Source organism: Sander lucioperca, chromosome 12, assembly GCF_008315115.2.
Source record: "Sander lucioperca isolate FBNREF2018 chromosome 12, SLUC_FBN_1.2, whole genome shotgun sequence".
Lineage (NCBI taxonomy): Eukaryota > Metazoa > Chordata > Actinopteri > Perciformes > Percidae > Sander > Sander lucioperca.
The window spans coordinates 19,690,463-19,705,689 of record NC_050184.1 but is presented as its reverse complement, the minus strand read 5'-3'; the positions used below and the strand labels follow the sequence as shown (position 1 = coordinate 19,705,689).

The 15,227-nt window shown below is 38.2% G+C and overlaps 1 protein-coding gene and 1 long non-coding RNA gene across 3 annotated transcripts in view; both read left to right on the top strand.

Annotated features, from left to right (window-relative positions):
• LOC116058220 (tumor necrosis factor receptor superfamily member 14-like) overlaps positions 1 to 15,227 on the top strand; it is a 60,719-nt gene that overhangs the window by 38,852 nt on the left and 6,640 nt on the right. Inside the window, exons 1-3 of one of the 2 annotated variants that reach the window (XM_031310970.2) lie at positions 6,072 to 6,177; positions 13,785 to 13,916; positions 14,940 to 15,033. The exons of the other annotated variant lie outside the window; for it this stretch is intronic. Of the exons in view, the coding sequence (XP_031166830.1) occupies positions 13,878 to 13,916; positions 14,940 to 15,033 (133 nt within the window). The 5' untranslated portion in view covers positions 6,072 to 6,177; positions 13,785 to 13,877. Of the gene's footprint in view, positions 1 to 6,071; positions 6,178 to 13,784; positions 13,917 to 14,939; positions 15,034 to 15,227 lie in introns of those variants that run through there. 2 annotated transcript variants of the gene reach the window in all.
• On the top strand, positions 1,616 to 12,072 carry LOC118496380. Its single transcript, XR_004898948.1, has 3 exons — positions 1,616 to 1,627; positions 11,442 to 11,452; positions 11,802 to 12,072. It is a non-coding gene; the product is annotated as an uncharacterized LOC118496380 (long non-coding RNA).

The window sequence follows — 15,227 nt, the reverse complement described above, 5'->3', positions numbered from 1 at the left end:
TATTTGGAATGATTGAGATTTCTCTTGGCACAGGTACCAAAAGACTTACAACTTTCAGACAGGTTGCTCACGGCACATTTACGTCGTCTCTCTCAGTTGGAGGCTGCGCAGTAACGCTCAGCCATCACCGGAAAAGTGCTTCTAACGGCCTTCACTGGCAGTGTTGGGCAAGTTACTTCCAAAATGTAATACATTATAGATTACTAGTTACTGTCATTTGAGAGTAATTAGTTATATTACAATATTACTGTCTCTGAATTGTAATGCGTTACACTACTTTTGCATTACTTTTGAGTTACTTTCACCAAAATAACAGGGGATGTTTGATTTGGCAGCTAGCTTGTGAATTTCACCACCGGATCAATAAAGTCTCCTATTTATCCACTTTAATACATCATAGATTATTCATATTTTGTATAATTAATATAAATATGCAAAGTAACTAAAGCTATACAAAATAGATAAGTAAAACGTATAATAGGGAAGTAGGAGAAAATGAAAATACTCAAAAGTATGGCATTGTTGTAAAATGTTTGTTTATAGCACTTCAATAAGAAATTCATGTTGTTTAGTTTAAAACACTCTAAAGGAAATGTTCAATTATAGTGTGATTAAAACTCACTATTTACATTATTTACAGTACTTGATTTACAGCTGGTTTGTGAAAAGGTAGCCTACACAACCTTATTTAACAGTAATTTAGTTTTACTGCGAACCGTCACAGGAAGTGCTTTTATTTTGAAGTATGCTACACGGAAGTTATCTGTTGTGTAGCCTACTCTTGCTAGCTTACTGAGATGCAACCAGGATGCAACATGTCCGTCAGGCTCAAGTTGTTCACTTTCTTGTTTATAAAACTGCAACATATTGAACAGTAAATGGTCACAGTAAAAGACAAGCGTTTTTGGTCGTCATTCGAAGCCATTCCACTACAGGCAGAGTTACTCTCCACGGCTGATAAAATGCAACGATATTTACGTGTAGCAAACCTCATCATTAATTCCCGACATGTTTATATCTGTCAGCCGCTGACGTACCGTCACCTGTTGGGACATACATGCTGTCCGTACCGTCTCTGGTTCTGACCACGGGAACAGAAACAGGACAGCTCACTTCAATGCAACGTAATAACTCCTGGAAATAATATCCATCTCGCAAATGTATCTGTCTCTGCAGTCATCTCAACCATCGAATACAGCGACAGGAAAATAATACAGCTTTTTTTTTTCCTGTGAAGAAATGTGTCGCGGTGTTGGTGAATTCTTAAAAAAAACAATGCACCACTAAATGTTGCGTTAAAATGCGTTGTAACTCGCGTTACTGAGATTGTAACGAGTATAATATTACCGAAATGTAATTAGTAATGCGTTATATTACTGCGTTACAGCAAAAAGGAATACATTACTGTAATTGCGTTACTTTTGTAACGCGTTACTCCCAACACTGTTCACTGGTCTCAGTCCAGAGCAACGAGGTCTGTTGGTCCATTCTTATATACAGTCTATGGCTACTGCGCATGTGCAGTGCAATCAAAGATAGTACAGAAGAAGAACAAGAAAAGAGGTCTCACTCTGTAGCTAAAACAGAGACCAGTTGAAAAGAGCATCTGCAGCAGTGAGAGAGAGCGGTGCAGTACAACAAAAATATGGTGTTTTTTGAAAATTAAACCATGTAAACCTATTCTGGTACAACCTTAAAATACAATTATGAACCTGAAAATGAGCATAATATGGCTGCTTTAAAGTACTTTAATGCCCAAAAATGAAAGATTTGCCAATAATAAAGAAATACTACAACATTCCACATTTGAAACTGTAGAGGCTACAATTAGCTAATGAACTGAAAATATAACCAGTGAGAACATTGTTCAAAGTAGACACATCACCTCTTTGATTTAAATACACAGATCATATGTGTAAATACTCCACCTGGCCTGTACGCTAACATTTCATTATTATCATTTAATCTGTAGCTGTGTTTAGCTGACCTGAATAAGGACCATCTCACAGATAACAACCCACGGTGGCTGTGGCAGGAAATACATCACATCAGGAACTACAAGGGCAGCAACCGTGTGCCTGCTGAGGCTGAAAGGGTATCTAGGTTAACATCAGACATGTATAAAGTACTAGAGACCCAGATTTGAATAAAAGTACAAGTGCTCTATCAAAGAAGTGACTTGAGTAGAAGTTGAAGTGCTCTTTAAGCACCACACTTAAGTGGAAGTACTAAAGTATTCAACATTTTTTGTACTTAAGTATTGCAAGTAGTTTATTTTAAAATGTACTACTCAAATACTGAAAGTAAAAGTACAAGTATTGTGTTATGTAGTTATTAAAGAAAGCAGTCAAAAGTTTTAATATATTGTTTATATTATTTCAAATGTTTAGCCTAAAGGACAATCACAATTCCTTTAGCTGTAGCAGCTGTACAAGGACAGGAAGGTACAACACCATGTCATGAACCACGGGTAGCTAGTTAGCTAGCGCTTACTGATAGCTCAAGTGGGTGTGCCATTTGTGTATTATATTTGTAACTTAATATTGGGAGCTTAAAGCAGTGTTGCGGACATTACATTTTTTTCACTTTTATATTTGTAACTTACCTTGATATGTTTCTTCAAATTCGACGATGACTTTTTGAAGGCCGTTATTTCGCAATCTTTCAGGAGGCATAGTAGGACTTCATTCTAAACTTAGCACAAAAAGTAAGGAATTTGTGTTTGGTAGATTATTTATCTGTGGTAACAATGCTTTTTGGCAATACATCTCATACCGTTGGAAAGCCTGTTTAGTTCCCTTTCAAATGGTGCCCCATTTCTAAGGAACATGCATTTGTGGGATGAGCAGCAGCGCTGAGTATGTGGGTTGCGCCCATGAAAAATTTGCCAAATCTTCTCTGCCAATGCCAAACAGCTTATTCTGCCATTGACTCCTTTGGTGTTTGGTGGATTGGATTCTTGAAGCTTGAAGAAACAAGACATATTGGCAATTTAATAATTTATTCATTTCACAAACAGGAGCGTCAGTAGCGTGTGGAAGAACCATACACAGCCACAACAGCCTGGCTCCTCCTCCTCATGCTGGTCACCAGCCTGGTAACACACTGCTGTGGGATGGCATCCCATTCTTCAACCAGCATTTGTCACAAGTCAGCCAACGTGGTTGTGTTGGTCACTCTGGCGCGAACAGCACGCCCAAGCTGATCCCACAAGTGTTCAATGGGGTTGAGGTCAGGACTGCTGGCAGGCCATTCCATCCTCTCCACTCCCCCATTCTGGAGGTAGTCTCTGATAAACCCCGCCCTGTGGGGGCGAGCGTTGTCATGTTGGAGGATAGAGTTTAGTCCCAGACTGTGGAGATATGGGATTGCCACTGGTTGCAGAATCTCATCTGTATATCTCTCTGCATTGAAATTGTCTCCAATGATGACAAGCCTTGTTTTTCCAGTGAGGGAGATGCCGCCCCACACCATCACACTGCCTCCACCAAAAGGTGTTACTCTATCGGTGCAGCAATCAGCATAGCGTTCTCCGTGTTTTCTCCACACTTTGACCCTATGATCCAACTACCGTAGGCAGAATCATCCAATCCACCAAACACCAAAGGAGTCAATGGCAGAATAAGCTGTTTGGCATTGGCAGAGAAGATTTGGCAAATTTTTCATGGGCGCAACCCACATACTCAGCGCTGCTGCTCATCCCACAAATGCATGTTCCTTAGAAATGGGGCACCATTTGAAAGGGAACTAAACAGGCTTTCCAATGGTATGAGATGTATTGCCAAAAAGCATTGTTACCACAGATAAATAATCTACCAAACACAAATTTCCTTACTTTTTGTGCTAAGTTTATATGAATTGTCTTTCACTCCGACAAATGAAAACATGGACCCTAAGGCCAGGGATGGTCTCCTTCCTCACCCTCACCACCACAGTCACTCAAAGTCAAAGGTGTTGAAGGTGGTGTTTCTGGTTCTTCCATCTCGAAACAAACTAACAAAGCTGTGTTTGTGTTCTCAATGCAGGCAGGCAACAGAGCCAAAGGCAGAACGGGAGCATGCGTGGTCTTCTTATAAGACAGCTTGATCGCTTGATTCGGTCGGTGATGAGCCAGCTTCATCAAACAGAAACTCTGGTGCGTTTATTTTGGTTATGACCTCAAACTAAATTACTTTGGAGTAAACTGTCTCAATACTTAGCTGATCTTATTTACCCTGAATTCTCCTTGTGCTGGGAAAATTTACTTTTTGTAAATATACTTGTTATGTGCTCAATAAAAATAAAATAAATGAATAAATAAAAACCTGTGCCTGCTGGCAGAGGAACTGAACTGTTTCTTTGCTCGCTTTGAGGCCAAAAGGCCAAACATAGACCCACTGCCTCCACCAGCCAACAACCATCAACCATCAACATACTCACTTAGTTTTATTTGGGAAAATAAACATCATTACGTCATCAAACGTTATGAGGAAGGTGGGAATAGCGCATTCAATTTTGGAATTATGAATGGTGTATTAAAAATGAAGTGGCTTCAGTCTTTTTAAAGAAATGGTGAAGAGGTGTGATTCTCTTCACCGTCACTTGTGTTCAGTAAATTAGGAGGCATTGAGCTTCTGTTCAAATGTGATTCTAAAATATCTAAACTGCCTGTTAAACTCTCTGCCTTTGACCAACAGGTCCTATTATACTGGAAAGCATTTATAAATATAATGTCCCACTGTGGAATAACAGGCATTCTATGTAGAAGAAAACCTATTTTCATGGAAGACTGGATGGAGAAACAAATATGGTCATTTGTGCATCTGATGGATGAAAATGGTAATATATTTCAATTGGATGAGTTTAATACTTTATCTAATTTGGATTGATGGTGACACAAAACATGAATGGCACATATTCAGTTAATCCAAAATAATCTAGATAATACACCAACACCTAAACTACTAAATATAAATATTGTTTATGTGGATCTTTTACACAAAAGATGCAATAATACATTTCTAAGGCATTTGTTTGTAAAGACAACGTCTCCTGGTTCAACAAGGACGACACTTCATCTCAAAAACTGAAATATTGGCTAGAAGGACTAAATTCCTCCTAAATATAAAGAAACACATTTTGAAATTGTGAACTAAATGTATCCTTCAAATGAATTTATTGCAACAAGGTTAAAATTTGATGTTGATAATTGTCACTAATAGTGATATGAACAAAAGCTTATGGGAATCATTGCATGACAAAACTGTAAATACAGATTGTTTTTATTTCAAAACTATCCCGTTAGAAATAATCATAAAGGACAAAATTATTGAATCCTTGGTTAATAATTTTATAATAATAACGAAATACTATATACACAAATGTCGGTTTGCAAAGACTCCCCCAGAGAGGAATGCACTACAAAACAAACTTTCTATGATCAACAAAAAAACAAAAAAATTCAATAGCGCCCAAGCCAGGAAACTATGTACACTTATGTCTGAATTTAACTCTCTCTCTCTCTCTCTCTATATATATATATATATATATATATGTACACACACACATTTTTTGCTCTGATATTCTTTAATGTAGGCTTCGATACCCGTATTTTTTTACTATGGTTATCATTCACTGATGTGTTATTTCCTATAGTGAAAGATTTCTACTTGAATTGTCCAACTTTGACTAGTTTGTTACTGTAATATTCTGTATATGTGTTCTAAATAAAGATGTAAAAAAAAAAAAAAAATAGGGGTTTTGGCAGCTTGCCAAAAGGTTGAGGGAATACGGATGGATCAAAACATTTAAATAATGAACATGTAGGAGTGGTCATAGGCTATACATTCCAGAATTTGATAAAGGAATAGTTAAGAGAATTTCAAACAGGTTATCAGTGTATACAGTGGAACTAACAGCAGTAATCATCGGACTTCAGTGGATAGAGCTCCGGCAGTTGTGACTCCCTGCAAAAAAGTTATAAACCTGCTGAGAGCTGTGGCTGGATGTGACTGGGATGCAGATAAACAGTCATTAATTGACATCTATAGGGCATGCATGAGGTCTTCAATCCGCCATTAAATAAGAGAAGAACAGGAACAAGAACAAGAACAAGAAGACGGTTGAGGGAAATGAAGAGTTTGAAAAACAACGAAAAAACAATAAACGACGACATATTGAACCACTAATGAAACACAGGTGAGTTTCGATATTTTTTATAAAGATGGTCACGCGCTACATCACTTCTGCCCTCCTTCTGAAGTGAGGAGCATTTATGGGTACAAGTCGGGAAGCTGAGATCCTTCAATGTGTGCAGCAAGATGCTGGAGATGTTCTACCAGTCTGTTGTGGCCAGCGCTCTGTTATGAAGGTAAATATGGTGCAAAAAGGGAGAGCTTGTAGAATACAATGTGAGAACTTGCAGAACAAAAAATCTGAACTTGTATGTTAAAATTTGCACTTGTAAAAATTTAATTTGCACTTGTAAAAAATATTCACACACATGTGATCTGAATTTGAAGTCATACAGTCATACAGTCATACAGGTCGAGGTCGGCAGCGAAGCTTTCTGGCAAAAGCAGTGTTACTACGCTGGTCGATCCCCACTGATGATGGTCCGTCTGCGGCTGCAGGCCGTGGAGCTCACCGCCAGTGTTTTAGTTTGACTGTTAAAAAGTGTTTAGATAATTAAAAGGTATTTATTTAGAAGCGGGCTGGCTGCTAGTTAGCTAACGCTAGCATGCTATTCCACCAAGTTTCCATGCTACATAAATAAGCCAGACAGAGTTGTCCCTCATCTGGCGATAGAAACCCTGCTTTTCCCATAGACTGTATATAAGAAGACTTTTCCCGTTCTGTTAGCTCAGAGCTCCACAGCCTAAGTCCACAGGTACAGGTATTAGTTTTGCACCAAATGTATCGTCAAGAGTGTTGTGAAAGTCGAGGTGCGCAGATTGGCCACTTTGTGATGCGAGAGAGCACATATGTGAAGTTGCAGTGACAGATTCGAGAGGTTGTAATCACTGAGTTGTGGTTGTGATGGAAAATGAACCAGAGTAAAAAAAAAAGTATACAAGTAAATGTTGCATTATAAGTTTGCAGCTGTCATTGTGTTCATGTAAATATCAATCTACACATTTGTGAATATATTTTCTGTAACTTCACATTCAGAATACAGGTGTGTGAACATTTTCTACAAGTGCAAATTTCAACTTACAAGTTCAGATTTTTTTTACAAGCTCTCATGTTTTTTTTCTTTGTATGACTTCAAATTCAGATCACATGTGTGTGAATATTTTTTACAAGTGCAAATTTTATTTTTACAAATGCAAATTTTAACATACAAGTTCAGATTTTTTGTTCTGCAAGTTCTCACATTGTATTCTACAAGCTCTCCCTTTTTGCACCATATTTACCTTCATACTCTGTTCTCCTCCGCCATCTGCTGGGGCAGCAGCATCGGAGCCAGCGGCACAAACAGACTGAACAAACTGATCAGGAAGGCTGGCTCCGTTATTGGCTGTAAACAGGAGACATTAGAAGCTGTGGGGGAGAAGAGGTCACTGAACAAACTGTTATCTATCATGGATAACCCCGACCACCCTCTCCACCCCCCCACACTGGTCCAACAGAGGAGCAGCTTCTCCAAGAGGCTCCGACAGCTTCGATGTCGCACGGACCGCTACAGGAAATTATTTCTACCACAGGCAATAAAACATTTTAACACCTCATCTCTGAGTGATAGATAAGACGCATATACATCACAACTGCACTGAATTATCATCATCATTACCCGTCAAACAGTTGTACATTTTTACTCCCCAACTGGCACACTCATTTTATCTATAAATATCTAAACAGTTGTACATATCGAAACAGTTGTACATTTTATTCCAGTTGTACATTTTATTCCAATTGTATATATTTTTAAATATTGCTAGTGTATTATTGAAATCTTCTATTATTATTCTATTATTATTTCATGTATATTTTTTCATGTTTCATGTATATTTTTCCAATATTTACGTTTGTTTACGTTTACTCTGTACGTGTGCTATGTGTCCTAAATTTTGCTGCTGCTGCAACAATTTTATTTTACCATTTTTTGGGATTAATAAAAAAAATCTATCTATCTATCGATCTATCTACATATTTCAAGGGTGCTGAGTCCAAAAAAACTGGTACCCAAGCGAAATTTTGAGTTTTTGACCTTCTAATTTGCATATCAAAATGGCCACCAAATTGCCCATCTTGCACAGTCATTGGACCATTTCCCCCTAGTTTTTTTGTAAGTAGGCAATCAAGATGAGGAAATTAAGTTTCTAGATCTATAGTCTAGGGTCAGAGCAAGGATGTAGTGGAGGCTCAGTGCCTTTTTTATGTATATACATGCAAATGTACAACTTCTAAGGTGGAATTAAGCATTATATGTGTCATTTTTAATGTGGACATAAATATTCAGTAAATGTTACTCTGAAATTTCCCCTGTTGATATGACATATGATGTACACCATATTACATGATAACAAAGAAAAAAATCCATTGCAAGTTGTCTGAGATTTCATGTTTTTATGCAAATTAAGCATTTGTTCTCTAAATTCTAAGACGGGAAAAACCCAGGTGAATAGGGAAAAATATTCAAAAAGAGACCACCATGAAACTTCCCTAGTTGAATATTTAGATCAGGACATAGCATGGTCAGTCCCATCTCTGAGGACCTTTTGCCTGAGATGAATGTAACCGCAAAGAGGATCGTAACAGTTTCACACGCTTCCTTCCAAGTTTCCTGTTTTTTGATTTTTTTTTTAGACAAACAATGTCAATATTCCTTAGTTATTGATTGAACTTGTTACCCTATTTATCCAAAATGATACTTTTTCAACCATAGTGGGTCAAAATTGTGTATTTCAATGATATTGAGATGGCTAGCAACTGGGAGAAAACTAGCTAACAGTTTTGGAGGGAAAAAACAGCTAGCTATTTTTTTCCCAGTTGTGCCCTAAAGATTACCACCTTTGTTGATACAAGTTTATTTCTTATAATTCCACCCCAAACATAGTAGCATTTCATGCACTAACTGGTTGTGATACCACATCATACATTGCAAGTCACACCAAAAGTACATTGTGGAAAGTTTGGAAAATGCACCATCAATTGCTCAGCAACCTCGGAATTGGTGATCTCACGGAGGAGACTCAAAGATCTTCAGAGGCTTATGTCTGCAGAATATATGATGTGCATAAAACAGACTCTGTTGATGCAGCAAGGCATATACTTTTCTCCAGGACAGGTAAACCAGAAGCAATGCCAGCGACAAGCGAGGTGAGGTGGTGGCGTAGTGGATGTAACACATGCCTTTGGTGTGGGAGACCTAGGTTCGATTCCCACTGTGATACATCAACCAATGTGTCCCTGAGCAAGACACTTAACCCCTAGTTGCTCCAGAGGCGTGCGACCTCTGACATATATATAGCAATTTTAAGTCGCTTTGGATAAAAGCGTCAGCTAAATGACATGTAATGTAATGTAATGTAATGCGATGCGCTCCACTTCCATCTGCTGAGAGTACACTACCAGGCAATGGTTTGGAGAAATGCTCACTATGCCACACCTGAGCTTCCTTCACCCTTGAACATGAGATGGAAACATGTCAATTCAGGACTACAGCCCATTCTTATGTCACAGAATCCAAAACCTGAAAGTTGCCTGGAAATGATCCTGTGTGCCTGTAAAAACAATGCACAACACGCCAGTGCAAATGCCAAAAATCAGGGCTGTTATGCACTGCAATGTGTGCATGTCAGAGTGATGACCAATGTCCTTGTTTAAATGTGGAGTTGTAGTCCTCAAGTATACCAAGGCAAGGGGTAACCAAAGAACTTGGAAAAGGACTGCAGAAAGAAATACTAATCAAAATGAAATTCCAAAGACAAATGGCACACAAGCAAACTAGAAAGGTATAAAAACAATTTACCAAAAACAATTTACAGAGGGAGTGAACTACAGAACTAAAAGTCTAACAGAAAAAAGCAAAGCAATTAGCTACAAACATGAAAGAAAATATACAGAAACAAGATGTGATCTGTGGAACTAATATAACAGAAGAAAGCGAAAGCTAGACTCCAAAGGAAATATACAGAAATGCGGAGTGACCTATGGAACTTACAGAAGAAGACAGATGAAAGTAAAGCAATTAGCTACAAACATGAAAGAAAATATACAGAAAGAAGATGTGATCTGTAGATCTGTTCAAGGGAAGTTTCATGGTGTTTTGGGGTTTTTCGATGTTTGAATTAAGAGCATAAAGAAATGAAATCTCAGACAACTTGCAATGGTGTTTTTCTTAGTTATTATGTAATATGGAATACATCACATATCATATATACACTGGGAACATTTAAGAGTGATATTGATTGAATATTTATGTCGGCCTTAAAAAATGACACAAATAATGCTTAATTTCACCTTAAAAGTTGGTATTTTGCATATATATACATAAAAAAGACGCTGAGCCTCCACTACATCCTTGCTCTGACCCTAGACTATAGATCTAGAAGCTTAATTTCCTCATCTTTGATTGCCTACTTACAAACAAACTAGGGGGAAATGGTCCCACGACTGAGCAAGATAGGCAATTTGGTGGCCATTTTGATATGCAAATTAGAAGGTCAAAAACTTACAATTTCGCTTGGGTACCAGTTTTTTTTGATTCAGCACCCTTGAAATATGTAAGGTAGGCTGGTTCCCGACTTGTACCCATAAATGCTCCTCACTTTAACTTTTTCTGTACATCCCGTCTAGACTAATAGCTCTACTCTGCAAATAGCGACTTTTTACAAATAAGCTACAATGAAAGATGTCAGTTTGTAGTCTAACTGTGTATATTAGTTTACAACGGATCTTGAACTTTGGACAAACTCTTGTAAACGTAGCTGCTGTCTAAACAGCAGGTTTAACAGGTTTATCTGCTGGAGCGGTAAACCTATGGATGTGTTATAAGACCAAAACAGATACATGTGGCTACTTAATATGCACGTGAATGACACTGCGTTCTTCATTCTTGATGATGATGCCGGTTGTATTATTTTGCAACAGCATTGTCTTATTTCAAATTAGGCATACAGGACGAATGCTAGCCTGCTTATCAATCCATTCATCATTAAAGCTGGTGTTTTCCACAACTTTTCGCTTCAGGCTCTTTGACAGTGACATGTTTACCTGACAACAAGCCTTTCTTTCTGCAAGCATTTTCCACCAATCAGGACACTGATTACGTTTCAGTAATCAAAACTAACCATCACTCCTCAGTGAACTGCCCCCTAATCTGAGATCATTTTCTAATTAAGTAGCCTATCTAGTTATCATTATGGATTTTCCATGTTTTTTAGGAGTTTGCTTACACTAATACATGTAAAAATATATATAATTAATTTAGTAAGAAAGTGAAAATATCAAACAAGAAGATGCATATTAGGTATAATTTTATTTTCTTTATTTGAAAGTCCGGCCCCCTGAGTGGCCCTTGGAAAAATGTAGTTGATGACCCCTAGTCTAGCTTTACTGCTAATGGCACAACAAACAGTGGCAGTGGCTAGCTGGGTTATAACCATTTTCTGAAGCTTCATGGTAGGTGTGGTGTATATTTTCCTGCTGTTTTGTCCTTTGCCAATCACACCTATGATATTTATTTCAGGGCCAGTAAAAATGTAGAAGAAGCCAGCAAAACTCTGATCTACAGGCCCCGGGGGCCAGTGGGGATTTTTTTTTTATGTTGAGCCCTGCTATGGCTGGATCCTAGGTCAGTGTGATAAATTGTGGTCTAGGGTTGGGCGGTATCCAAATTTTGATACCGTCAAACCTCCTCCCTATTTTACCGCGGTATATGGTATTACCGTGACTAATTAAAAATTATGACGTAAGGCTCAGACGGCGTCACCAAACTGTTGGCTTATGTACCGTTCAGAAACTGAATACCAAACACTAATACTGAAACAATAATAACATAACAACAACTTAGAAAAAAACTACTTTCTCCTCCACACTGTAACGTGATGACAACCACACATAATTACATAAATTATATTTAATATTTAATCCTTGTCTCCTATATAAGTGCATTGCATTTTTTTTAATGACGGTATTGAAACTGATACCGGTGCTGTTTTTAAGACCCCGCGGTATACCGTATTACCGCCCAACCCTATTGTGGTCAAATTGTTACAGGAATAGTTAAATGAATTAAGTGGGTATAGGGACATGGCATCCCCAGAATAAATTGGTTATTTTAATACACATATTAAGTCTTTTGGAGCGTTTTGAGATCAGAATCCAATGAGAAAACATTTCGTTTTGATAACCACTGTAGCTGTGCTGTAGCCCACAGGTTCTCAAACTGTGGCACAAGATAGATAGATTGATACTGTAGATGGATTTTAGGAATCCCAAATTAGGAAATGACTCTGTTACAAGCAGCGAGGTACAAGGACATACACACATACTCACTCACACACATACAGAAAAAACAAGAACTATACTAGAAATAATAAATCAGATACAATAAAATAAGATAGCAAAGATAAAAAAAATACCAGAACAACTGAAAAAAATACTTAGAGTAATGAAAGGAATGTACATGTATATACAAGTGTAGAATAAAATGTACAACCTACATACATACACAGAACACTGAAACGTCTTGTATTTTATATTTTTTAATCCAGTGTTTTTAAATTAAAGCTTTGTTGAAACTACATACATAGTTTATATAACAAAATAAAATATGTATAATATTAAATAACCAGTGTGCAAGTACCACTGCTGGTCAAGCACTCCCGCTTTACGCGGGGGGCAGTCTCTTAAATAGCTTATTTTAAAAAAAATGAAAACAAAATATTAAAACATATTACAGAAAAAAGACACCCTTTCTTGGCTTAAAATAACTCACTGTTGTCGGCTACGGCAAGGCTGTCTCCATCTTTCTAATCTCCAATATTTACCCCGGGTTTTGTAACGTCTCTGGTCATGCAACTGTTAGAAACATGCCATGGTTTTTTTAGGTCGGGTAGACTCTATCCCCGTTGATACCGTTGGTTTGTTTGCTGCTTCCATGGCTGTACTACAGCTAGCGCCCCGCGGGTTTACATTTTTACAGGTATATCTGGCAACCCGGCCCGGCTGTCAAAATAGGCAGTTGATACCAACACGCTAAAACACAGACAGACATATCAAAGGAGAAAATACTGGCTTTAGCATTGTTGTCAGAAAACATAGTATTTAAACTTAACATGTTTCCTTAATATCTGATGACATATTGTGGTCATTTTTGGATTTGTATACAGTAAATATATTACATATTGCACCTTTAAAAGAAACCATGTGAGAGGTTTAGAGGAAATGTCTCCTCAGAGGAACTGAAAACAACTCATAGAAATCTGAGTCATAGGACTAACCAACAACAACCAGACACTTCTTTTTGGAAGAGGTCACAAAGCAAACAGTTTAAACCCCTGGTTTAATTTGCAGTGACCAGTCAATAGACAGATCCCCAGTGAAGTGTAGAAGACCTAGAGAATACAACTGTGGTCATTCATTTCAAGCTTCTCTGAAAGTTTCTTCTCTTGTCACACCTTGGCTCCTCTGTGACATCACCACCCCCCCCCCAGTTATGTTCATTTGCAAATTTGCACAGCAGTGAGGTGTGAAATCGAGATATGGCAGCAAAGTTCAACAACATCTCCAGCTGCATTAAGCAGCTCTCTGCTGTGTGTAGTGTAATCTCTACATGGTTGTCTTCTTCTTGTTTCCAGATGGTGTTCCTGTTTTGGATTTGACGTCTCTCTTCCTCCCAAATCTGACTGAGATGTCTTCAGTCCATAGAAACTGAGATCCTGCTGTATACAATGATGTTGAGGAAACATTTGACAGTTGCACCATTGCTGGTAAAATAATCTTATTACAGCAAGCTTTTATTATAATTCATACATCATATTTTTCTTTCTTTCTTCCTTTCTTTCTTTCTCCCTCCCTCTTACACACACACAACACAAGTAAAGGAAAAAATACAAAAATAAACTGAACCGACGGTCACGGAAGGCTTGTATCATGTGGACGCCTCAACAGTTTTGTTATTACTTAGAATTCCTCATAATAATAATAATTTATACTTTATTAATCCCACAAGGGAAGTTACAATGTTTACAATGTTTTCACTCTGTCATTATTTTTATTATTATTATACACATTACACACAGGCCTGAAGTACACACACATGCTCAGTACCTATACATGCACCAATGGAGAGATATCAGAGTGAGGGGGCTGCCCATGGAAAGACGCCCCGAGCAGTTGGGGGTTCAGTGCCTTGCTCAAGAGCACATTGGCAGTGCTCAGGAGGTGAACTGGCATCTCTCCAGCTACTCTCCGACAGAAACTACGCTCTATAGCTTTAAGTCTGATTCAACTTTTGGAGAAAAGCAACCAGATCATGTAACCAGAGATCAGACTGGTCTGTCCGTATTGCTTTGTTACCTGGGCAGAGGTTACGTGAGGAGGTTTGTGGTGTGAGTAGCTCTTTAAGTAGGGAGGGGCGTTACCATGGATGCACTGATGGGTGAGTAGGGAGATTTTGAACTCAATCCTGTATGAGACAGGAAGCCAGTGGAGTGAGTGAAGGATGGGTGTGATATGGTCGTACTTTCTTATCTTCATTAGGATCCTAGCTGCACTGTTTTGGATGTGTTGTAATTTTTGAAGGCTCTTGCTAGGAGTCCCGCTGAGGAGAGCATCGCGTTGTAGCCAGTAAAAACTTCATCTCTTTTCTTTTTCTCCACTGCTTTCCGTGCTGCCTTCATGTGCAGTCGGAAATTTAGACAGATTTCTATCAGAGTTAATTTCAACAGCTTCTATCAATGAATTTGATTTGCAGTATGTGTTGTATGTTCTAACCAGGCTTCTCTTCACAGATACTTGTGTTCAGTGTCTTCAGAGGACATACCCTCACATGTCATCGAACAGAGTATGAGAACGGGGATCTATGCTGTCCTAGGTGTCCTGCTGGTAAGATCTGATTGAATGTTCACTAGCACCACGGAGGGAAGCCAAACACCTGCCCCCACACTGCCATGACCCAGAGCTGCATTTACATTAGCAAAGTATCCCTTTTATTAGAAGCATTATATTTAGGGCTGTCAAACGATAAAAAAAAATGTAATCGCTGAATTTCTATAGTTAATTGCGATTAATTGCATGTT